The sequence below is a fragment of the Tyto alba genome, unplaced genomic scaffold (genome assembly GCF_018691265.1).
Source record: "Tyto alba isolate M040663 unplaced genomic scaffold, T.alba_DEE_v4.0 Super-Scaffold_17, whole genome shotgun sequence".
Lineage (NCBI taxonomy): Eukaryota > Metazoa > Chordata > Aves > Strigiformes > Tytonidae > Tyto > Tyto alba.
The window spans coordinates 21544349-21569135 of NW_024881279.1; the positions used below are offsets into that span (position 1 = coordinate 21544349).

The 24787-nt window shown below is 61.2% G+C and overlaps 2 protein-coding genes across 5 annotated transcripts; one reads left to right on the top strand and one right to left on the bottom strand.

The window, feature by feature from the left end:
* Window positions 1-1145: 1145 nt before the first annotated feature.
* ARAP3 (ArfGAP with RhoGAP domain, ankyrin repeat and PH domain 3) lies at window positions 1146-22192 on the top strand. Of its 4 annotated transcripts, none has more exons than XM_033006548.2 (34): window positions 1146-1354; window positions 3279-4373; window positions 5039-5100; window positions 5436-5509; window positions 5755-5825; window positions 9247-9516; window positions 9783-9852; window positions 10737-10857; window positions 11070-11257; window positions 12116-12222; window positions 12328-12527; window positions 12674-12759; window positions 12933-13115; window positions 13354-13516; window positions 13834-13965; window positions 14039-14192; window positions 14353-14455; window positions 14692-14890; window positions 14979-15042; window positions 15378-15541; window positions 15699-15911; window positions 16074-16179; window positions 16702-16849; window positions 17034-17102; window positions 17385-17459; window positions 17582-17696; window positions 17854-17982; window positions 18189-18322; window positions 18481-18563; window positions 18792-18827; window positions 19602-19665; window positions 19784-19921; window positions 20263-20301; window positions 21006-22192. In XM_033006548.2, exons 2-34 carry the CDS (start codon window positions 3322-3324, stop codon window positions 21570-21572), a joined length of 5379 nt encoding a protein of 1792 aa, XP_032862439.2. In that variant the 5' UTR covers window positions 1146-1354; window positions 3279-3321; the 3' UTR covers window positions 21573-22192. The 4 variants fall into 4 exon arrangements, with proteins under 4 accessions (XP_032862439.2, XP_032862441.2, XP_032862442.2 ...); XM_033006550.2 differs by having other exon boundaries at window positions 5042-5100; XM_033006549.2 differs by lacking the exon at window positions 1146-1354 and adding an exon at window positions 2919-3131.
* On the bottom strand, window positions 22145-24707 carry LOC104359869 (proteinase-activated receptor 3). Its single transcript, XM_033006555.2, has 2 exons — window positions 24474-24707; window positions 22145-23493 (listed from the first exon to the last, which is right to left on the bottom strand). Exons 1-2 carry the CDS (start codon window positions 24568-24570, stop codon window positions 22469-22471), a joined length of 1122 nt encoding a protein of 373 aa, XP_032862446.1. The 5' UTR covers window positions 24571-24707; the 3' UTR covers window positions 22145-22468.
* Window positions 24708-24787: the final 80 nt, after the last annotated feature.

The window sequence follows — 24787 nt, forward strand, 5'->3', positions numbered from 1 at the left end:
GCAGCTGGTGGGGAAAGGGGGGAGGAAGGCAAAAGCTGTGCTAGGCTCGTGCCGAGTTCTGCTTCTGCTTTGTAGTATCAAGCCTGTGATAAGGAGAAGCTGTCTTTCCACATCTAGCTGCATGCAGGGAGCATTGTACGGGGTGGCCCTTCCACACTAGGGGCTCACACAGCTCCCAGCCCCTCCACAGCAGCTTTGGGGACATCACTGGGCCAGGGAAGGACCAGCCTGAGTTGGAGCAAGAGGATCCCCAGGGAGCTGGACCCTCACAGGGTAAGGAGTGGTTATCAGCCTTACCATCAGGAGTGGAGAAGAGCTGAAGGATGTTGTGAGATATCAGCCTCGGACATCCTCTGCGTGCAAGGTTGGGTAACAGCGGTGTCGCACTAACTGCAAGTCCCGCTGCGGCTCTTGTGGAAAGCGTTGTGATAAAGGCAGCTGGGTTGGCTGGTCGTGAAAGGAGAGGTTCCCTGAAGGAGAGAAACCTTCCCGACGGCCCCCTGCCACCCCTGCCCCTCAGCCCACTCCGCATCCCCCTCCTCACGGGGCACAGGCAGTGGGATGGGGTGCTGCATCCCCAGCATCCCTGCAGCACTGGGGAGGTTTTTGTGTTCCCAACATTTCACCCAACCACCCCCAGTGCCATGCCTCCCAATTTCCCTTATCAGTATGAACATTTTGGCCTGTTTTCTCTAATTAGGCAGCACCTCCCCAGAACCCACACCCTGCCCAGTCCTGGGCCATGGTGGATATAGTGAATATCTCCTCTTGCCTGTGACCAGAGGCAGAAACAACAGATAGAGCTGAATACATCCAAGAACTTTAAAGAGCTCCCTCAGCAACACAACCCTGGGTTGAGGGTCTCAGGGAAGCCTGGTCCCCCTGTGGCAATGAAGGTCATGGTGGGGAGCAGGACCCTTATTGAGAAGGTGAGAGAAGGAGCGTGAGGGCGTGAGTGGGGAGGGTGGGGGGCAGCCCCCGAAGGAGGGCAGAGCCTGTCCGAGGGGCAGGACACGGGGCAGCCGGGCCAGGGGCCAAGCACGGGGCAGGGTCATGCCTGGGAAGGGGCAGGACAGGAGGGTGGGACAGGGATGGGAACCGGAGGGTTGGCCTGGAGGAGGGACCGGCAGTGGGAGGCGCAGGCTGGGTGCTGCGAAGCCGGGTTGTGCCAGCAGCAGTTCCTGCAGGGCTGCCTGCCCGTGCCCTCAGGCTGAGCCCTGTGCCCGCCGCGGACGCCTTGGCATCACCCTGGATCCCAGAACAGGGAAGCTGTGGAACCCGCAGCGGCACTGCCATCGTGCCGCTCTGCCGGAGCCGGCCCTGGAGGGCTGCGGACCACGCTGCAGGGCAAGAGGTGAGGGACAACCTCATGGGTGACAGGGGATGGATGGGACAGACCTGGGGACATGGGGAGAAGGATCAGGACTGGGGAAGTCCATGCCCACTTCCAGCCCACGGCACCACTTGGTCCGCAGGGGTTTGCCGGGACAGGGACAGTGTCCACCTCCCTGTGAAGTGCCACTGCCAGAGGGCACAGCCAGACTGCCCCAAAGTGCCACACCACAGCCCAGTGCCTGGCACGGCCTCAGTGCCCACTGCCCAGGCAGGGGGATGCCTCGGGAGCCAGCTCCCCGCAGGAGGCTGCAGGCTAAAGCCCCAGGCAGGGGAAGCAACGGGCAAAGCTGGCCGCAGCTCCCTTGGGGTGATACAGGCACAAGAAAGGGGGGAAATTGCCCCATTTCAGCACCAGGCTGCTGGGCAGAAGTGGGTACAGCCCTTTAACCCAGTGGCAGAGACATCCAGACCACGCTTGTATGGGACAGCACCATCCACAGCGCTTTGCTCAGCCGTTTGTGTAGGTCCTACGTCAACGGGCAGCCTTACAGCTGCAATGTCCCCATGCCCTGCTCCCCACGCCCTGCTCCCCCAGCTTTCTGGCCAGCTCCTGCCAGGATTGTCCCTCTTCAAGGCACGCCGGTGCACAGCCGCTCGCCCCCCCAGGCAATCTGGGGTTAGGCATGTGCACCGCGCACACCCCACACCCACGCATGTGAGCAGAGCAGCCTGTTGTTCACGCGTGCTGGCTGACAGCGTGTGTGTGTGTGTGTGTGTGTGCATGTGTCCCCTCTCTCCACGTGCTCCCGGGGACACCACCGCCTCCACCAGCACACCAGCCTGCAAGCGCTTCCCCATGCCGCTTCACGCAACTCTTGCCGGTGCAGGCGGCGGTGGGGAGCGGGGCAGATGCCGGCACAGGGGTGCAGGGGGGGGGGGGGTTGTGCAGCAGGGAGCCTGGCCTAGCTGTGCCATGGCCGGCCAGGACACAGCTCCTGTGGGAGAGGGGGGGGCGGGCAGGGGATGCGTGGGAGCATGCAGGCAGCAGGAAGGAAGCCTGCGCCGAACAATAGAGGGAAATGGAGGAACTGGAAAAAGACCCAGTGGCAGCACAGTCAGCACAGATGGTTCAGTGCGGAGCAGCATGATTCATGGGAAAAAGGCCCTCAGTGCTCCGCGGAGAGCTCTGTCCCAGAGCTGTGCCTGTAAATAATTTGGGGATGGGGGTCCCCGGCAGAAAGGGACCGTGCTGAACACGAGCCCTGGGCTGTGCCCCTCTGCCTTGAGCTGCGGGTGCTGGCAGTGGGGCGTGTGGGGGCCCATCCTTCCCCTGGGGTGGGTGGGAGGCTGTCCCCCCTCTGCCTGCCCGTGAGTCATGCTGACCTCTCCCATGCCCTCACCAGCAGTGAGAGAGAGAGATTATGGTCTGGCCTTTCCGGCCGCAGAGCCCTCCCCGAGCTGGCCAGCACAGGAGATCATCCCCTGGGAGGGGCCCAGCTGCTCCCCCGCTCCCCGTTATCTGCCTCAGGCAGCCCCCTCTGCCAGGACACCCCCCCGGCTGCGCCGGCTCTCATCCTCCTCCCGCCCAGCCCCACGTGTGGCAGATCCCAGGATGCCCCGGCACCCGGCATCTGCTCGACCACCCACTCCCCCGTGAGCCCCCGGCTGCTCAGTTCCTGTCTGGGATCAGGTCACGGCCTCACCGACAAAGCGGGGCCAGGATCCGGCAGCTCCGGGGAGGGGCGGAGAGGCTTGAGGCTGAGCAACAACAGGATGCCGGCTTCTTGAGCTGAGAGGTGAGCGACTCCGGGGAGAGTGGTAAGGTGGGGGCGACTTTTGGGAGCATCCTGCGCTCCCACCCCCAGGATCTGTGCGCTTCATAGCAGCTGAACCCTCCCCCTCCCTTCCTGCTGCCTCCTCACCCCCTTGCTCTCCTTTCACAGATGATGGGCTGAGCATCGATCGCAGAGGCACCACCCCAGGGCCATGAGCTCCCTGCTTGGTCCTGACTCGGATATTGCAGACTGGCTGGCCACCATCCACTTGGAAAGGTACCGGGATGTCTTCAGGCAGCATGGGTACCACAAGGCCAGAGACGCCGCCTCGCTGGACGGCGACCACCTGCAGCAGATCGGCATCACCGCCACCGGGCACCGCAAAAGGATCTTGAACTTGGCACAGCAGACACGGATGCTCAGTCAATCCCAGGGGGGACCCACCGCAGGAGACACCCATTTCCAAGCCACTGAGGTCTTGGATGCTCCCCAGGCAGGCAAGGATGCCATGAAAGCAGAGCCGGGAGGGGCTGCTGACGCCTTTGGGACGCAGCAGCCTGTCGCTGCGCCCGCCCAGGCATCGCCTCTAGAGAAGGACCCTGCTCCTCCCCTCGTGAAGCCAATTCCCAAGCCAAGGACGGTTTTCCCTCGCTCAAAGCCCGAGCAGGGCTTAGCGCCCACGCCACCGGCACGCACCACAGAGCCGGCACACGGCCTGGGCAGCGAAGGGACGCCTGTAGCCTTTGTAGTACTGGAGGGGTTTGTGCCAGGGGAGAGCTCCACGGATTTGGAGAGCCCAGAACCCAGGCCAGAACCGCTGGCTGGCCCAGGGACGGCTGTGGCCATGGGCATGAGATCATCCCGGCTGCGATCCCCAGCTCTGGATCACGGACAAACCTTGGAGGCATCGGAGAAATCCTCCCCATCCGCCCCGTCTGTCCCACCACGGCACAGTCACAGGGTCCCAGCAGCTGATTCCAGCCCTGAGAGCGTGCCGGAGGGTCACCCCACGTCCAGCCCTCCCCTGCCCCCCGCAGCTGCCCCAGCCAGGAGAGATCCCTCGCCGTGCCCCAGGGCAGCCTCGCAGCCCAGCGCGGGGCAGGGCAGGCTGGAGATGGTGTCCAACGTCATCTATGAAGGACTCAAGCCCCCGTCAGAAGCCGCTGAGGACTCGGGAGGGGAAGGTGGTCCCCAGGATCAGGCTGTCTCACAGCCCCTGGCTCTGTCTCCGCACAAGCTGACCCAGCAAGACGACAAGCCTGAGTAAGCAGAGGTTTTCCTTTGCCACAGGGAGCAGCAGAGGGGGGGGATGCAAAGCAGACAGAGCTGAGGATCCAGAGAGCCCCCACCACCACCAGGACCCCATCCCCATCCTGGCCCTGCCTGCCCCTGGGTGCTGATGAAGCCCCTTTCACCACCTCCCTCTGCCTTCCCCAGGCTCTGCATGGAGCAGTCCCGCAGGGCAGCTGGCATCCCTCTGAGCTGACAAGGTGTCCCTGGGCCCCTGGATGGCTCGTTCTTGTCGGGGGGAGAACCCGCTGCCCCTCCTCTGCCCCCACAGGCAGCAGGGCTGGGGGTCCCCAGCTTATTGATGAGGTGGCTGAGTGGAGGGCTCTGGGGCTGGGTCCTGCCGGGAGCAAGGTGAGAGATGTTAGAAGGGGTGAACAGGGATGGGAAATGCCTGGAAACCCCAGGAGACACAGCCCAGCAGGTCCCAGGGTGAGGAAGAGAAGGGAGTAAGGAAAAAAGGAGGGCGCTGGGAGGAGGGAGGGGACGCTGCACATCCCCGGGGATTAAAGCTGGGCTCAACCCCAGTCAGGTGCAGTCTCCAGCCTGCGTAAGCCAGATAGGAAAACAAGGTGGAAAAGCCCTGCAGGCTCCCACCCTGTCCCAGCCACAGCCCCAGTAACCACTCTCCTGTTTTCCAGCAGTCCCAGCTGGCCCAGTGGCAGCCTGCCCCCCGTCCCGCAGAGACCTACCAGCAAGCCAGGTGAGAGCCCCCAGGGCACTGGTGTGCAGCGGGGACCTCCCGGTGTCCCCAGGGAAGGGGGGTGATGGGGCCACACACACCCCCTGCCTTTCCCCCAGGTCCTGCCCCATGCTCCTGCCTCGCTCAGGGATGGGGGTGGCCCTGGACCGAGGCAGGGCCCAGCCCCACACGTATTTGAGCTGGCATCTCTGGCCAGATGCCCTAGGTGTTGGGGCGCGCTGTGGTGGGCTCGGGGTGGGGTGTCCCGTCCCCCCCCAGGGTTGGCAGTCCTGGCTGGTCACTGCCCCACAGCAGGCACTGCTGACTGCCTTTCCCTCCCATGTGTCTGCCCGCAGAGGTCGACGAGCAGCCCATCAGCCCCTACAGCGAGACCATCTTCAGACACGTAGCCCAGCCCCAGGAGCAGAAGGTGAGAGGAGACTGCGGGGATGGTGGCTGTCCCCTGCTGTCGCTCTGCACCCCACCAGCTTGCTGCAAAGCAGGGAGCTGCAGCTGGGGAGACTGTGGTGCCCAGCAGTGCCTGGCTGAGCATCGCTGCTTCGGTGGGGGGGTCACAGGCTGAGCCCCCTCACGCAGTGGGCCAGGCAGGCTTGAGGAGGTCTGGGATGGGAGAGGGCAGAGGGGAGAGGAGATGTGACCAACCTCTCCTCCCAGGGTGTTGGCATCTCCTCCGATCGGAGCTACGAGGCAGTGTCTGAGCTGGACCTGGAGCGAGAAACATGCAGGTAGGCATCACCTCCTCCAGGCTGCTGGGCTGGGCTTGGGGTCCACAGTTTGCATGCCAGGGGGACAGGGGACACCCCGAGGCACAGCCTGGGAGGTTTGGGGGGTCACTTTTCCCCCACTGTAGAGCTGATCAGGAGTGTCTGGGATCAGGTCAGCAATCTGAGGAAGAGATGAAGGGCTCAGAGATGAGAAGGAGCCGTGCTGGTGGTTGGACCTCGGGGGGATAGTGCTTGCTAACAGATGCTCTGGGTGCACAGCTGGGGCAGTGACAGTGGCACTGGGTACCTGCACACCGGGCAGAACCTGGATTTGGCAGCTGGGAGCAAGGAAACACGACAGGGGACAGGGATAGCTCAGAAATGAGATGGATCCCAACTCCAAATGAAGGGATGTGCAACCTCCAAAGGCTCCAGCATCATCAGATCAGCATTTGCTGATCCTGTCACGCTGTGGTGGAGAGTGAGATTGTGAGGGGCATGGTTAAAATGTTTCTGAAATGTACTTTCCATAACTCCTGATAGCATCTCATAAAGAGGAAGGAAAGCTGCTCTTCCCATTTCAGAAGGGGAGGGTTCCTTTTCCTGTGTTGCTTAGAGAAGAGGAGGCGAGGCACAGCTCTGTGTCCTTCGGCTCTGCCCATGGCCTTGCCAGCCAGTGTGTCCCCATGTCCCTGCCTTTCTGGCCCCAGTGTTGGTCGGTCCAGCCCACCTCCTGCTCTGGGTGCAAATCACTGCAACGTGGCCTGTTCCAGTGTCACAGCCAGCCAGACGTTGCAGCCAGATGAGATCCAACAAGGGGCCATGGGTGGGGAACTACAAATACCTGGGAAAAGGAGTTTTGTAAACAGAAGTACTGAAATCTGCCATGGAGCCTCTGAACCAGCAGTTCAGAGCAGGGCTGGATACTGGCTCGTGGGTCACGGTCTCCATCCAACAGCTTCCAGGGAGCTGGGATCCAGAGCATCCCAAGCCACTTGCAGCCCTGGACCCACTAGAGACTCTGCAGCCTGATTTTGCTGAGAAGAGTCAGGATGGGACAGTCAGCAGAGTGTCAAACGCAGAGGTTCACAGGTTTTTTTTCTCCCAGCCTGAGCACTAAGGTGGTTGGGGTTGCTGAACAAAAGATAGTCTGGCCCATGACACCCACTTGAAGTAATCAGATCCATCAGCAGCTCCTCACCACCAGCAGATCCCTTTCTTGCAGCACCCACCCTCCATCCTCCACCAGCTTTCCCATGTGAGCACTGACAGGCTGAGACTGCCCCAACTCGGTGCACCTCAGGCATCACCCTCCAGGCTCAGCTGACCTGGAAATACCCTCTCCTTGCCCTGAGGACTCATTTGGCCCTGAGCTTAGTTGTCTTCACTGCCTGACACCAGCTGAAAATGGGGATGACTTGGCTTTTGCAGCCTTGTTTGGAGGTTTTCTCCGCCAACCCTGTCCTCAACGGCAGAGCTTGGAATTGTCCTGGGTCTTGATGCTGAGAGACCGTGCTCCAGCCGAGCCGTGGGCTTTGCCTGTCCCTGCCAGATGCTGCTTGACCTCCTGCTCCTTGTGGTTTCAGCAGCTGTAAATCATGGCTCAGGAAGGGACTGTCATGGTTTTTTCCCCTTTTCCTCCTGCCCTGACCCATTCAGCAGATCTGTCTCCCACTCAGCTCTGGCACTCAAGGCTGATGTCTGCCTATGACATACAGAGTCCTCCAGCCACCCCACTCCCTGGCCAGTCCCTCCCAAAAAAGCTGGACACGGGGCTGGGACTCCAGCCAGATGAATCACTCTGCCAAGGCTCTGTTATGCTAATTACACAGCAGTTTTCATTGTGCTCTGAGCCTCCAAGCCACTTATGACCATTTCTTGTCTTTCTTGCAGACACTGGAGACAAACAGGCCATTTTCCCTCTCTACCCACCTCCTCAGCCCCATATACCTTTCCACTGCTTCGAAGCTACCCCAGACTTCAGGTCTTGCTTCTATCCCACATGGTTCAGGGACATCTGATGTCCGATGGCATCATAAGATGCCTGTTCAGGATCAAAGCATAAGACCATGCTCTGGCTCGACTCCTGCGATGAGGCAGTGCTCAAAACCAGGTGTTTGGAGAATTTATGGTGAGGGGAGGTGTTTGAGGCCATTCTCCTGGTCCAAAATCATTTCTAGCACACGCACTTGTGCCGAAGGTGGTTTCTCATAATCAGTACCTCCCCAGTGGGTTTCTCCTCCATAAATCTCTCATTCTACAACATCCCATGGCGAGGAGTCCCACAGGTCAGCCACTCCTTTCCCATGTGGTTCTGCACCTTGGTCCTGCTGGCTTTATCTGACGTCACGAGGTTCCTGTGACTGAAAGCAGTGGTGGCCAGGAGATGCCTTTCTGCCTTCCTCGTGAATCTCACAACTTCAGAAACCTGCCCCCATCACTCACCCTTTCCCCACCGGGGCTGCCCAGCTTGCTCTGGTGCTCCTCGGACAGAAGCTGTGACAGGGATTAGACCATCCTCATTGCTTTTCTTGGAGCCTTTTCTTCATCCTGGCACTGGGTGCCATGAGAAACCTGGTGGAAAGGGTGCTCTCCTGCTGGTGCCGGGGTGTCCCAGCTGCTGTGAGTCTATTCACGCCCATCACCATTGCACCTGGGCAACTCCCCTGTGAGCTTCTGGGACCATCAGATATTTTCCAGCACATTTCCTTTTCAGTGAAAAAAAAAAAAAAAAGTCTGGATGAGAGGCCTGAGGGGGAGGGGCAGGCCTAGCAGTTTATTTTTATAATTTCCTTTTATTGTTATGACTGGATAGTCTCACCAGGCCTGGCTGGGGGTTTTAACGTGGCTTCCCAAGAAAAGGAAATGGATGCAGGAGCTCCATCGGCCCCTTTGTCTGTTCCAATCCTTTTGCAAATCATCTTGACTGGACACAAAAGCAGGCAGGAGGGTATTGTGGCAGAATAATCCTCCCGGTGCCGTGAACACTGGAGAGGTAGAGGGAAAGGGCAGGCTGAACCCCCTGGTGAGGAGGCAGCTGGAGTGGGTGTAGAGCAGGGACCAGGACATGGGACTGAGGAGCTGCCTGGCTTCAGTTTTCTGGCTGTGGAGTGACAAGGGGTTTGGAGATGCGTGGTGGCCTGTGTGGTATTACCCAAGGTGGGGAAACCCATTTTTCCAGCTAGCCCCAGCCTTGCCATCACGTAGGACTGGCTGAGCCTCAGGCTGCTGGTGGCCACGGGGCTCGTGAGCGCTCTGCCCTTGTTCCACCCTGCTGATGGAGGTGCAAGCACCCCTTGTCACTGGGTGCCCCAAGGGGTTCAGGATGGGGCTGGGAGCAGTGCAAGACAACCCCAAATGGGATGGCGTTGACCGGGATGCCCTGTGGTGAGCAGCCATGCTGCCGCAGCCAAGCTTCCCCCCCAACCCCATTTTCTCACAGGACAAGCAGCGAGTGCAGCAGCGAGGGAAGGAGCGAGGATGAGGAGACCCGGTCCCGCCTCATCAACCGTATCATTCAGAACGACACAGAAGGGTACTCCACCGTGGAGGCACCGTGGGCCGAGGGCGCCCCGTTCAGCCTGCCAGCCCATCTCTACCCGGACGAGGTCCTGGATGATCTCACCATCTCCCCTTACGCCAGCTTCACATCGCTCTCCGAGCCCCGACCCACCATGCTCAGTGGCTGGCTGGACAAACTTTCCCCACAGGGGTACGTGCCCACCCGTGGGACAGGCCCCATAGGTAAAGCCCCCTTGGGCAAGGCTGGTGAGATGGGCACAGGGGTCACCATGCTACTGGGGCAGCCAGACCTCCCCACAGGAGAAGAACTCTCTCAGGTGATCTGGCTGTGCTGCAAGGTCTCTGTGCAACTATCTTTGGGGCAAGGGGGGGGGGAGGTGGGTCTGTGAACAGATGTGGGGTCTTCAGGGGGATTGCCCCCTTCCCAACAGCTATGTTTTTCTGCCATCCCGACAGGAACTACGTCTTCCAGAGGCGTTATGTCCGTTTCGATGGGAAGAACCTGATGTACTTCAGCAGTGAGAAGGTACGAAGGGGCAGGACGCAGCCAGGGCGGGGAGGCTGCACCGTGCCCCTTAAGCAGGGTGCCTTGGCACCACGTGAACTGCCATATCCCCTTTGCCTCCCCTTGTCCTTCTGTAAGCAGCCAGCACTGCTTTACCACTGCCAGAGTGGAACAGCCACGGCCCCTGTGCCTGGGGAGCTCTGAACACAACCTCACACCATAGGAAGCCCAGGGTAGTAAGGGGTCCCTCTGCCAACAAGGAGCAGGCGAGGGGCTTCCTGCTGGCTCACAAAGCCCGTGGCCAGGCTGCAAATGGGGGATCTCTGGATCCCAGCCACGGCCCCATCCCTACCTGAATCCTCAGCTCCAGCCTGGCTGCTGGTGTGTCCCCCCCCCCCCCCCCCCCCCCCCCCCCCCCCCCCGGGGTTGTAGCACCCAGCTGAGTGCCCTGGGGGATGTGAAGGATGTGCTGCAAGAGGAGCTTTCCCCACTGTGGGTGCTGGCCTTGTGGGTTAGGTGCGTGGGCTGAGTCAAAGACCTTTTCCTGTCCCACATCTTCTTGTCCTTCCGGGGTGGGGTTCTGCATGGCCCCGTTAGGCCTCTTGTGGGGTGCTGGTGGCTGCCACGGCACCTGGGGTGACAGGTTCTGCTGCCCCAGTCCCACAGCACACCACAGCCAGCCAGGCTGGCCCGATGTCAGTGGCACCCGTGCAGAAACAGGTCCCACGCATGGCCCTGGAGCAGCCAGTGTTGCAGGAGCTTGCAGTCATCCCTGCCACATCTCCCTACCCCTGTGTGGTTAATGGTGCCAGCACGCCCAGCAAGGCAGGTATGGGGTGGCTGAGTTACGGAGGCACCCGCAGGAAGGGCAAAGAGGGGTTAACCCTGCCTGGGCCTCGTTCCAGGAGCCCTACCCCAAAGGGGTCATCCCGCTGTCTGTGATTGAGATGGCTCGCTCCACCAAGGACAACAAGTTCCAGGTCTTCACCAGCCACCGGATCTTTGTCTTCCGTGCCGAGAATGAGGGTAAGGAAAGACCTGGGCCAGGGCCCACCAGTCCCCAAGGAACTGTCCCTGCCTCCCTCCTCCAAGTCAGAGCATCCTGGAGGCAGCTCTCACCCCATCCCCAAAACCAGTGAGCAAAGGGATGTCTCCCTTGTCGTGCCTGCTGGGTGCTCTGCTCCATGCCAGGGCTGTTGGGAAGGGCTCAGACCCTCTCCCTCATGCCTGGTCCCCAGCCCAGAGGAATGAGTGGTGCTCCACGCTGCAGAAGAAGGTGGTGGACCAGCGCCTGGTGGGATCCCGGCCCCGGCCCGCTAACACTGCTCACTGCCAGAAGTCAGGCACCCTGGAGCTGAAAGGCCACAAGTCCAAAGTGTTCGCAGCCCTGAGCCTGCCCGAGATGTGGCTGTACAAGAGCGAACAGGTTTGTGGCTAAATCAAACACCCTGCTGGCACAGAGGGGCGTGCCAGTGGAGGATGGGACGAGAGCGATGGAGGGAGCTTAGCCAGGGCCTGTGCCAAAGGGAGAGCAGAGAGGAAAAGGACAGGCAGGAGAAAGGGAATGGCAGAAGAGGAAGCTGGAGATCCTGCACAGGGCATCACTAGTGGGATCCTGGGCTAGATGCAGCGGGTACCAGGAGAGGACCCCGCTCCCAATCTCCTCGCTATCACCAAATTATCTTCATCTCTGCGAGGCACTTAGGTCTTACTCTCATCAGAGTGGCCCAATCCCTCATAGCACAGGTGGATCAAAGAGCTGCAACAGGGGCTTGTCCCCCGGGGGGGGACCAGGTCTCTGCCAGCCCATCACACCCTGCCTGCTGCCCATGGAACTCCCCACCTCCTGCCTGATAAATTTGCTCAGCACTCTTGTTTTACTCTCAGTCATCTTATTTCCAGTTTGCCTGGCATGCACTGAGCAGCATCAAGCCTCTGTGGTTTTTGCTCAAGTTGATCATTGCTTTGCGAGTGCACCTGACTCAGTGTGAACTCAAATCCCCAAGACAGAGGGACTTAAATGGCTGGGCTTCCAGGTTTGTGGGCAGAACTTGCCTTTCATTTTAAGGCATAATATATTTTCAGGATGCTTTATGTCATCTTACATGAGATGGCTGAGAGATGTACGAGGTCTGGCTTGTCCAGGCAAAGCAGGGATGGGATGCTGGGGGTGCTAGACATAGCTCCCTGGATCCAGTCCCAGCATCAAGGGCATGTCCGGGATGGTGTGGCTGCTGTGGCCACAGCGCTGCGGAGCCAACACGGGTGTCACTCTGAATTGCAGTTCTTTAAAATGGGCATTGGCATCTGCTTGATCGAGATGCGTGGCTCCACCATCCGCGAAGCCAAGAACCGCAGCTTCGAGCTCATCACCCCCTTCAAAATATTCAGGTATCCCAGGCATCCGGGTGGGATGAGACAGGGAAGAAGCCGGGTGCTGGACCCAGGTGCTGGTTGCTCCAGACCCCTGAGTTTTGGCTGTGCTGGTGCTCATAGCTTTGTGGCGGAGTCAGAGAGGGAGAAGCGGGAGTGGATGGAGGCCCTGCAGGAAGCCATAGCCGAGATGCTCTACGACTACGAGGTGGCAGAGAAGATCTGGTCCAACAAAGCCAACAAATACTGTGCAGACTGCTGGGCTCAGAACCCAGACTGGGCATCTATCAACCTGTGCGTGGTCATCTGCAAGCAGTGTGCAGGCCAGTACATCTTCCAGGGGGTTCAGGGGGGTCCTGGCGGGTGTGGGCTGGGCCTGGCTGGGCAAGCAGGGTGGTGGTGAGGGGTGCCACTTGGGTACCGTCTGCCCTGGAAGGATCAGAGATGCTCACTCTCCTGCTCTCTGCAGGGCAACACCGCAGCCTGGGCTCCAACATTTCCAAGGTGCAAAGTCTGAAGCTTGACACCAGCATCTGGTCCAATGAAATAGTACAGGTAGAGGCACTCAGGGCAGGGTGCTGGGGCCGGCACGGCACGCTCGGGGGCCAGGCTGGTTCTCCAGGCAGGGCAGCAGCCCCACAGTCTCCCCCGGGGATGCAGAGACACCGAGCATCCTGCTCCTCCCGGCTGGCCCCGGTGCTTGTCATGACCATGGGATTCTCCTGCAGCTCTTCATCATGCTGGGAAATGACCGAGCCAACCGTTTTTGGGCCGCTCGCCTCCCCACCGCTGAGACCCTCTACCCAGATGCCAGCACCGAACAGAGACGGGACTTCATCTCCCGCAAGTACCGAGAGGGACGGTACCGCCTGCCCCATCCCCACTACGCCACTCAGGAGGACGTGCTGCAGGTAGGGGCCACCTCGGGGTGCAAGCGAGATGCTGGGGTGCTGAGGACGATCCCAGAGCTCTGGGCCTGAGATGCCAACACCTCCTGCCTGGCTGCATGCACCCACACCCTCATGCCAGGCAGCTCTGGGGGCTCGGGTGGGAGGTCGTGCCCCTCTTTGCTTTCAAGCAGCCTCGGAGGCAGGGTGTGGGTTTTCGTGAGCCAGGACATGGTCCCCACCGACACCTGTCTCACCCCAGGCGCTGTGCACTGCAGTGGCAGGACCAGCCCTGCTCAAGACCATCCTGCAGTTCTTCTCGTCCTCAGAGGCTGGGCTGGCGGCTGACCCCGCCACCCGTGAAGTGGCCCCAGGGACTGACCTCTCATGGGCACTGGAGAGCAAAAGGTCCAGGAACCATTCAGGTAAAAGGACCCTCGAGCTCCATGTGGCTGGGATGGGGGCGGGGGGGGGGGGGCTTCCTCCTTGCCACTGCCTCTCCCCAGGGCTGCGGACAGCCAAGGCATCAGGTGCTGCGGCTCCCCGGGGGAACCTGCTGCATGGCACCCCCCTTTTGGGTTGGGGCAAGGCAGCAGGTTCCTCTGGAGCCTCTTTTCAGGGAAACCCATGCCTGGCACACCCTCTTGCTTACACCTTCATGAGTGGGATCTCCCTGCCCCTCCAGTACCCACCCTTTGGTGGGTGCCTGCGCTTGCCTCACACTCAGCGTTGTTCCCCACAGGGAGCCCTTGTGCACGGGAACCGGGTCCAGAGGGTGTCTACAACGAGATCACGCAGCCAGTCACACACAGTGGGTACCTGTACCGGGCCACGACCCCCACAAAGCTCCCGGGTGCCAAGAAGAGCAAAGAAGGTAAGCATGGGGAGCTCAGGAGGGCAGCCAGCGGGGTGCCCACTCCAGTGCCGCTGACCCTCTGGTCCCGCAGACTTTCAGCGCACATGGTGCTCCCTGGAGAGATCCCTGTTCTTCTTCGAGACGGAGAAATGCACTGAGCCTTTGGGTCATATTGAGAGCGGGGACCTCATCTCTCTGGGTGTGAGCAGAGCCCAGGCAGCTGCCAGCCCTGGCCCCACCGAAAGGTACCCCCAGCCATGCCCCCACGGCATGCCCGGAGAGCCTGCAGACCCGCGGAGAGCAGGGACGGGCATTGCTCCCTGCTTGGTGCAATGGTCTGGTCTGGCTCTGGGTGCAGGTTCAGGGTAGGGGTCTGCCCTGATGGGCTTTGGATGTCCTCTGCAGGTTTCGCTTCACCCTCGAGCTCTTCCTCACTGGGGAAAAAGTGCAGCAGCTGGGAACCGACAGGCCCGAGACACTGCAAGCCTGGGCCAGCGCCATCGGCAAGGTAAACCAGCTCCAGCTCCAGCACCCCGTGCCGCTGGTGGGTCCCTGGGCTCTGTCCCCACTTCCCCATTGCGATTCCTCCCAACTCCCCACGCTCTTCATCCTCTCTGGCAAGCACCTGCCTTCCCTTGCAGGGGCTCACGTCCTCCCCAGTGACCTGCCCACATCCTCGCGGGGGTCTGCGCTCAGAGCCCGAGCCCTGTCTTTACTTGGCTTGTCTCTTGCTCTGCCCTGCAGTGGTTCACGCCCGTGAGCTGTCACTGCCTGCTGGGCTACGAGTTCCAGCGCGCAGGCCAGCTGCGCTACAAGTGCATGCTCAACCCCGAGCGGTGGCAGCAGGCCTTCTTCATCCTGCAGAAAGCTCACCTCTTCATCTGCCCTGCCGAGGATGACGGGGCTGAGGACAGCATCAACCTCCGGCGGCTGCAGGAGCTCAGTGAGTGCTGTGCTGCAGCCCGAGACAGGCACCGTGTGGTGGGTGGCCATGCACGGCTCTAACCCCTCTACTGCTCACCTCAATGCAGGTCTGGTTCCCCCCACGGAGACCCCAGAGAAGAAGGAGCTGCTTATCCTGGTGGAGATGGGGAGGTGAGTCCTGGTAATGGGAATGATGGGGAATGAGCCAAGCAGCCTCAGCAGGCTGCTCGGGGAAAAGGCACCCATGCGTGGGTCTATGCTGATCTCAAACCTGTGGTGGGGATGCTACTGGGACAGCAGGGCTGTGGCCAAGGGGCTTACAGATGTCACTCGCCCGGGTAGGGTGACCCTCGGCTCAGCCTGGTTGTGCCTTGCTCCCTGTCCTGGATCCAGGCTGTGCGCACGGGTGGGAGGGGATAACCTGCACACACACACACACGCACACACACACACCGCCCCCCCCCCTGCAACCTTCATTCCCTCTTTTCTGCCCTTGTTGTTCTCAGGACATTTTACCTGCAGGGCTTGTCGCGGGCAGACTCGGCAGCATGGTACACCGATATCCAGGCATCGGCGGGGGGCCGGGGTAACGCGCTGCGGGACCAGCAGCTGAGCCGGGGGGACATCCCCATCATCGTGGACAGCTGCATCGCCTTCATCACTCAGTACGGTGAGCCCGGGGGCGGCGGCAGCGGCGGCACAGCATCCTCCAACACACGTGGGGTGCCCAACGGCTCCAAGAAGGATGCACCGCTCTTGGGGCACCAGCCCCGGCGGGGATTCTCTAGGCAGGATTGGGGCCCTGTGACCCCATGTCCCTGCCATAGGGCTGCGGCATGAGGGGATTTACCGCAAGAATGGAGCCAAGTCCCGGATCAAGGTACTGATGGAGGAGTTTCGGCGGGACGCCCGCAACGTCAAGCTACGCATCAATGACAACTTCATCGAGGACGTCACCGACGTGCTGAAGAGGTTCTTCCGTGAGCTGGAAGACCCTGTTTTCACCCTGGAGCTGCACCCACAGTGGAAGGAGGCCGCAGGTACCTCCTTCACCTGACCCTTGTTCCCACACCGGGCTGCCTGCCTGGGACCCCTGGGGCCAGTGTCCCTTGGGGCAGGGTTCTGGTGCCAGCCCTGGTGTCATGTCAGCTCTGGATCTGCTGGATTCAGCAATGGTCCACGACTCCTTTTCCTCCCTCCAGAAATCTCCTCGAAGCCCCAGCGCTTGGAGAGGTACAAGGAGCTGATTCATCGCCTGCCTCGCCTCAACCACAAGACCCTGGCGGCACTCATCGGGCACCTCTACAGGTCAGTGGGCCACCTCTCCACAGGGTCCCCTGGTCCAGACAGGGTCCCCAAGGCCAGCCAGCAGCATGGGGTCTCCCCACTGCCCAGGGAATGTTGGCTCCTATCCCCGCAACCCAGGAAGAGCCCAGTGCCCGTGCTCTGCCTCCCAAGCCCTCCAGCAGGTGCTGGTGCTCTGGTACCTCAACATTCCCAAAGTGATCCCACAGCAAGGGGGAGTGTCAGGAGGTTTGGGAGTAGGGGACAGCACCCTCTAGGATGTAAACTTCACCCAATGCCCCCCAAAAGAGTAAAAGGACCAAATTCCCATCCCCGACTCAGAGTATGAGGTGAGGCTGTTGTCTGGTTTGATGGCAGCTGGAAGTCCTCAAAACAGGAACCACCTGGCTTGAAGTTCCCACTGCTGGGGAGCTGGAGAAAAACAGGCTGGTTTTCAGGAGTTTATATGAGGCGGAGGAGGGTGGCTGGGGCTGAAACCCCATCCAGAGTGGGACCAGCCCATCACCTCTGTCCTCCTTGTCCCAGGGTGCAGAAATGCGCAGACCTCAACCAGATGAGCACCAAAAACCTGTCACTGCTCTTCGCGCCCAGCCTCTTCCAGACTGATGGCAAAGGGGAGCACGAGGTCAAGGTGATGGAAGACCTCATTGACAACTATGTCAGCATCTTCAATGTAAGATCCTTTGCCAGCCTCCTCCAGGCTGTCTGTGTCCGTCTCCCCTTGTATCCCCCCCATACTGCCCCCCCCTGCCTCTCCCGGCAGCCCTCCACCCTGCCCACGTGTCCTCAAACCTTATCCCACCCCACACTGACTCCATGTGTCTCCCTTCTCACCCTGTGCACCTTTCCTCCGGCAGATTGATGAGGACCAGGTATCCCAGATGGATCTGGAGAACAGTCTGATCACCACCTGGAAGGACACCCAGGTACTGCTGGCCTCCATCATGTCAGGGACCCCCAGGCTGGTGGGACTGCCTGGAGGGTGGGGGCACTCCCAGATGCCCACCCTGGGTCCCCGCTGTCCCACACCTGATATTTGTGGAAGGTCCTTCCCCCCACTTGTCTCCCCCTCGCCCATCATCTTGAGGCTCCTGCCCAGGGGAGAAGCAGCCCCAGCCCCCTGGGACACCATCATTAGCCCCTGGGGAGAGGGGATGTGCACAGAACCCATGCCAGCACCGCACCAGTGCCACGTTCTCTTCCCCCAGCTCTCACAGGCAGGGGACCTCATCATCGAGGTTTACCTGGAGCAGAAGCTGCCCGACTGCTGCGTCACCCTGAAGGTGAGTCCCAAAAGAAGGGCCGTGGCGGAGGAAGGGAGGAGGAATGCGGGCTCCTGGCACGGCCTTTCCCTCGGTCCCATCCTGCCACCACCCACCACGGCTCCCCATGTGTCCGGCCCCAGGTGTCCCCCACGATGACAGCGGAGGAGCTCACCAACCAGGTGCTGGAGATGCGCAATGTGGCGGCCAGCCTGGACATCTGGCTGACTTTCGAGGCCCTGGAGAATGGGGAGCTGGGTGAGCATGATGGGGATGACACGGGGAGGGGATGCTCTCGGCGTGGCCTGGCTGGGAAGCAGGAGGTGTCGGGGCCATCTTGCTGATGGTGACGGGGTGGGGTGGGGACTGACACAGGGAAGGGGACGCAGAGGTGAGAGTGTCCCTGCCTCCCCAGAGCGGCCCCTGCACCCCAAGGAAAAGGTGCTGGAGCAAGCTTTGCAGTGGTGTAAACTCCCGGAGCCCAGCACCGCGTACCTGCTGGTAAAGAAGGTCCCCATTGGCGAGGGCAGCTGTCTCTTCACAGGTAGGGCAATCACAAAGGGTCCCAGCCCCTAGGGGTGTCCCCAGAAGGGGACAGCTCCGCCTAATCTTCCCCCTCACCCTGGCCACCACCCTGCAGCCATCAGAGGCACATCCCTGAGACCCACAATGGGATCTCCCTGCAATACCCCAGCCACCTCCACATGCTCCCAGCCCCCATGACCCTCCCATCTCCCCTCCACTGAGCAGGCATCAAGCGCGAGACCCCCAAGTGTGGGCTGCTGAAATGCCGTGAGGAGCCCCCCAAACTGCTGGGGAACAAGTTTCAAGAGCGCTACTTCGTCATCCGGGACCGGAGGCTGCTGCTGCTCAAGGAGAAGAGGGTATCCAGGGCATGCTGTGGGGATGGACCTGTGCCCCAAGGGCAGGAGGGGAGCTGGGGAGGAGGAGCCTGGGGACAGCAGTGGCACGGGTGGTGGCTGTAACCCTGGCAGGGAGACTGGCACCAAGCTGGGCTGACCCAATGGTTCTGCTTCCCCAGAGTGCCAAGCCGGAGCGTGAGTGGCCCCTGGATGCAGCCAAGGTTTACATGGGCATTAGGAAGAAACTGAAGCCACCAGCCCAGTAAGTGTGACTTTCCCTGGCTGTGGCCCTGGAGCATGCGCCCCTCGGACCCTGCACCCAGCACATGGACCCAGCCACTGGGAGCATGCCAAGCCCCACTGCGACCCAAAGCTGTGACGAGTCTGGGCCCGTGGGGCAAGCTCAGCCCCTCACTCTGCTGCCCACGGGCCCCGGGCTGTGTCAGAACTTGGCAGAGATGCCCCAACGCCTGTCTCTTCCTTTCCCCAGGTGGGGTTTCACGCTGACCCTGGACAAGCAGCAGCTGTGAGTATCTGCCCTTGCCATCCTGGGGCTGGGAGGATGTTGAGATCTGTCCCCAGGTTTAGTGGGAATTGGACAGCCAGGGGCAGTGGGGGTCAGGGCACAGCTGGTGCCTGACTGGGGGACTCAAGGGACAGAGCAGTGGGGCCACACACTCCCTGGCACAAAGTGGGGACCAGGCTCCAGGGGCAATCCATCTCCATACCCCACACCCTTCCTACCTCCCCATCCACACCAGCAACCCTGGGAGATGCATCTTCCAGGTACCAGGCTCCGGAGGGACCTGCCCACCCTGACCAGGCGTCAGTGTCACCTGCACGGCTGTGCTGCCTGCCAGCCTTCATCCAACACTGCTCTGTGTCCCCACACACCCAGCACCAGGTGCTCCTGCACCCTGCACCCAGCTGGGCTCCCTGCCCTGGCCTCCCTGACACCTCTGGGTGCCCAGGCACACCCGTGCATCCTGCTGATCCTGTCCCTATTTCCCTGACACTGCCAATGCTGGGGTAGCAGCTGAGCACATCGCCTGCTCCCGACATGAGGCTGAGATGTTATTCTAAGGGCAGCAAGGACAGCTGAGCCGAGGGACCTCCCAGGTGCCCAACAAGCTCTTGCGTTGCCCTGAAGCAGCAATTTGGGCATGCAGAGAGTTTCAGAGGTGCAATCCCACTGGGTGTAGTTGCACCTGGCAGCCCTGGGCTTACAGGGAAGGTGACAAAGGAACGTGAGCCCCACTGGCCCTGCTCCCTAGCAGCTCCTCAGCTGACTCCTCTGCAGGTACCTGGTGTGCTCGGGGCAGGCTGAGCTGTGGGACTGGACCACCAGCATCCTCAAGGCTCAGGTGGGTGCATGCTGGCTGTACCACCCAGCTAGGCTGGACTGGGACGGGTGGGGGGCTGGCAAGGCAGCCCGGCATGACCCCCCCACCCCGCCCCTCCCTGCCCTGTCCTTGTGCACAGCACGACGATCTGCGCCCTGTGATCATGCGCCGGCGCTCCTCCTCCGACCTCGCCAAGCAGAAGTTCGGCACCATGCCGCTGGTGCCTCTGCACGGGGACAGCACTGACGCCACCATGCTCTCTGCCAACCAGACCCTGGTAAAGCCCCCCCGCAGCTACCCCTGCCCATGGGTGCTCCTGCACCCACCCAGGTCCATGCACCCATCCCGAGGCCATGGACCCCCCCCCGCCCCCCGGGTCCCGGAGGCGGGTGCACGCTGCCTGGCACTGATAGATGCTTTGGGTGTGTGTCCCTGCGCTCGACGGTGTGTGCGTGCTGCGTGCTGTGCTCGTGTCCGTGGCAGCTCTCCATGCGTGCAGGGCCCTGTGAGGGCACGTGGGGTGCTGCACCCCACTGCCCCGCCTCTGCCTGCTGAGGCGCCCACGACCCTGCTCCACGCTGCCACGTGCTTACCTCTGCCCGTCTCCTCTGTTTCTAGCGCCGCCTGCACACACGAAGGACTTTGTCCATGTTCTTTGTAAGTACCCTCACACGCGGAGCGTGCCCCTCGCTGGCTTTGCACTGTGCCTCCTGGCTACGGCAGCGAGGGCTCGCCTGCAGCATCCCGGCTGCGCTCGGAGACATGCCCAGGCCATCCTGCCCACTCTGTGGGGCAGAGGAGGGGGTGCCCATTGCTCTGTGTGTCCCACACCTGGGGATGGGGGTCCCCACATGGTCGCAGTGCGTGCATATAAGACCACAACAGCCCAGCCCAGTTCCCAGAGCCTCTCCTGTTGGGTGCGCGTTGCCCAGATGGGATCAACATAAGAAATGCCAGGAAATAGATTTGGGTCCTCCTCGCCAATGGGTTATTTCTACAGAGGCCACTTGGCTGGACCTCACCTCACCTGGCTTTTTGCTCTGTATGGGTGCCCATCTGCCCTCCCCACCCCAGATCGCCTCTGCCAAGGGATGCTGCCACAGCCTGGTGGCATGGATCCTGCCTCAGTAGGGACCAAAACTCTCAGCCTCTATCAGCGATGGGGGAAGAAAGGGCAACAGTGCCTGAGCCAAGAGACCTGATGGAGGGTGGGTACCCTGTGGGCATCAGCCCCATGGTGAGGGAGCAAGGGTCCCTGGGCAGCACCTGAGCGCAGGGAGGGCAAGGTGAGGGGGGACAGAGGGGTACAGCTGAGTGGTGCGGACAGTGCCCCTCACCCTAACCCCTTTGCCCTCCCCCAGCCCATGAAGATGCACCAGGACTCCCTGGAGGAGCAGCAGGAAAAGGAGTCAGACGCCGATCCTGTCTATGAGGAGGTGGGCAACTTCCCCGAGCTGACTGCGCTGGAGCTGGGGAGGGGGCTGCTGGCAGACCTGTCGGCCGTGCCCCCCGTGGACAGGTCCAAGAAGCCAGCCCCGTTCCCTGAACAGCCCCCAGCCACGGCCCTGCGCTCCTCACTGCCCGCCAGCCCGGCCCAGAGGTTGGCAGGTCCCTCTGTCACCAAAGCCCTGTCCCTCGAAAGGGGTTTGAACCTGGAGAGTGACAAAGCTCCAGCCCAGGGGCTCAGACCCACCAAAACGGCCTCTCTGGAGAGGAATGTGGAGCCTTCCCTGGCACTGGCCAGGGACTGGGAGCAGGCAGGCACGCCGGGGAGCAGTCCCAGTGCAGAGACCTCCCTGGAGATCCCCAGGAAGAGGAGCGTGCAGCCTCCCTCGCCCGTCAACAGCAAACTCATCGAGGAGCTCAGCAGCGTCATCCTCAAGAAGAACGAGGGCCAGCCACCGGGGCCGGGCCAGCCGGTGACGTGACCCGCCATGCCGAGGGGGTGGCCACCGACCTGGGGGTCAAGTCGCGCCCGGTGGCAGCGATGATGGGTACCCCACGCTCCCACATCATGGAGCGTGCACCCTCCTCCTCCTGACCCCAGAGCTGGGCTAGGAGCTGGGACCAGTGGGGACCAGGGGACTAGTGGGGACCAGGATGCTGAGCCGCAGAACCCCATCTTGGGAGGTCTGGGGCTGCTGCCACACGTGCTCTCGCTCATGGGTGGCATGTCTGTCATTGGGCCCGGCGCCTAGGAAAGCAAGTAAAAGGGAAAATAAAAGCAGAAGCGTGGTGCCTGCACGTTTCGGCAGCAGGGCACGGTGTCAGGCCGGGGGGCATGCAGTGCCTGCCAGCACGGGGCAACACAGCACGATGTCCCCTCTCCAGTGCTGGGCCTGTAGGGCAGGGTCAGGATGCTCAAGCCATCCCCCACTTCTTGAATCTACCGTGACATCTTTTGTGGGGAGGTCAACAGGAGCAGGGCTGGCCGTGTGTGCCAGGCACATAGTCCCGGCGATGGAGGATGGCTCCTGCTCAGCTAGGGTATTTACACCTGTTCCTTCCACCAGCAGGGAGAAATAAAGGTTTATTTGTGCTCTGGAGAGTTTGGTCTCTGCAGGAGGGGTGGTGAGGGATGCCAGGGTCCAGCAAGCGGGGAGATGGGGGTGACGGGACCAGGCACCCGTCTGAGGGACAGCGCCGGTGGCATCAGAGAAACTGCAAAAGTAGGGCAAAGTCCTAGTGAAGCTCAAATCCAGGGCAGGATTTTATGCCCAAATCTGCTGCCAGCCTGGGCACCAGTCCTTCACGCTGGGCACCAAGCTGCAGGATCCCCTGTCCCCAGGACAGGGGGACACAGCCCGGCACCCACTAGCCTGGCCTAGAGCTGGCTCTGGTCACTGGACCTCAAGGGTAAGGCTGCCTTCCCTGAGGTTCTCCCCATCGAAATCTCAAGCCCCCGCAGACAGCAGCTGCCTACACCCCGGACCCAGCTCCGAAAATCCCGAGAGACGTAGAAGTAGATGAAAGGATCGAAGCAGTTGCTGAAGGCACCAAGCACCAGGGCCAGGGTGTACAAAATGTAGGTGATGTTGTTGCACCCCGTAGGCTCCAGCATGTAATGGATGAAGAGCAGCACGTTGCTGGGGGTGAAGCAGAGGATGAAGACCAGGAGGACCAGGGCCAGGACACGCACCACCTGCCTATAGCGTCTCCCCTTGGCCAGCAGCCGCACCAGGATGCAGCTGTAGGAGATGGTCATGAGCACGAAGGGCAAACCAAAGCCCAGCCCCACCAGGGAGAGGAAATAGTAGACGAGGAACGTGTGCTCATTCTTCCCTAGAACATCGTGGCATGTTGTGATGTTCAGACTCGAGATCTGACTTGTCTGGGGGTGAAAAAGCAGAGGGCTCATGCCCAGCCCCACCACCAGCCAGATGCCCACACAGATGCCCACCTTGCTCCGCATCTGATTGGAGCCCTTCCACAGAAAAGGGTGCACCACAGAGATGTAGCGCTCCAGGCCGATGCAAGTGAAGAAGAGGATGGAGCTATACATGTTCCCGTAGAAGAAGGCTACCATGGTGCGACACAGGTACTCCCCAAAGAGCCAGTGATTGCCCAAGAGGTGGTAGGAGATCTTGAAAGGCAGCAGGAGGACAAAGAGCAGGTCAGCACTGGCCAGGTTGAGCAGGAAGACGCTGCTGGAACATCTCTTGAAGTTGGTCACCAGGACCCAGCAGGCCAGAGCGTTGGCCGGCAGCCCCACGAGCAGGACCACGGAGTAGAGGGCAGGGAGGAGGCGGGTGGTGAGGGTGCTGTTGAGAAAACCTTCCACAGAGGCACTGGGGCACGTGGCTTCTTCTTGGGGAGTGAGAGGGATCAGGACCCGACCTTTTTTACGCACTGCGGAGGACACAAGGCATCAGGCTCGGCCAAGAGCCCCCTCCAATTCCCATTTCCCACTCCCTGCAGAACTGCCATCAAATACAGGAGCTCGTGTCTCCCTCCCCCATGGCAGGGACAGCTCAGGACACGGGAGCCCTTAACATCGGCCATGGGGAGCCATGTCCCATCCTGCACCCTCCACGCCACTCACCGCAGCAGTGCCAGCCCTGCCCGCTGCCAGAGGTGGGCTCTGCTCCCGCAAGCCGCTGTGGGGACACGCAGCTCTGCCGACATCCCTTTTCCTACTGAGCCCGGCACGAGTCCCCCGCAAGCCAACGGGATCGAAAAGGCAGATGGGAAACCCATGCCAGGACAGGGATACAGCCACCCATGCCAGGATGGGAGATGTTCTCTCACCAGGGCTTCTGCCTCCTCTTCTGCCCAGCCACCCCCCCGCCCCGGCTCGGCCCTGCGCCACAGCCAGGGCTGCACACGCATCCCCGTCTTTCTGTGGTCAGAGGCTTTTTGCTGCATACTCAAAACAAAAGTGAAGAACAGGAAGGTGCTGGGGCACAAGACAAGCAACTCCTGATCAAACCCCTTTTCTAGCTTGCTCAAAAAACCACAGCCAGGCTCTGCTCCCCTGCATGTCCCTCCTTCCCAGCTTCAAAAGCTCCATCCAGGTGGTCCCCAGGACGCCTGGTCCCGGGGGGGCCCCAGTTACTTCCAACAGGCTGCAGGCAACCTCTTCCACCTCTCCACATCCAGGGGAAATTCAGATTACAAGAGCAGTAACTGGATTTTTGCTGCCAAAGGGGGAAGGGGTGGCAGGGTTTCAGGTCTTCACTCAGGTTTTCAGTGTGGCCACCCAGGGAAGACAAGCAGAGGAGTGCCCCGAGCTTCCCCTGGGACACGCAGCTATCCCCTCCAAGTGTCATGGGAGGCGATGTCAGGGTGTCCCCTGCCCCATCACCCCCCAGACCCACCAAGGCACTTACTTGGAGAGAACTGGGTGGCCGAGCCGACCCAGGAAGAGCTGAGCAGGAGGATGATGCAGACAGCAGCAGAGACAGGCGAAGGCGCCAGCTGGGACATCTCGGCGGGGTGGCCTCTACCCAAGCTGGGTCTGCACAAATGTCACAGACAGGGCTGGCCCCACCGTGCGTCACCACAGCAGGGCAAGCACCAGCCCCCCTCCCCGCTGGTACCCTTCCTTTTTTTCCTCCACGTCACGCCTCAATCCTGCCCACATCTCTGCAGTGCGAGCAGCTAGACGGGAGGCGGGGAGTGGGAGATGACCACCAGCTGCCAC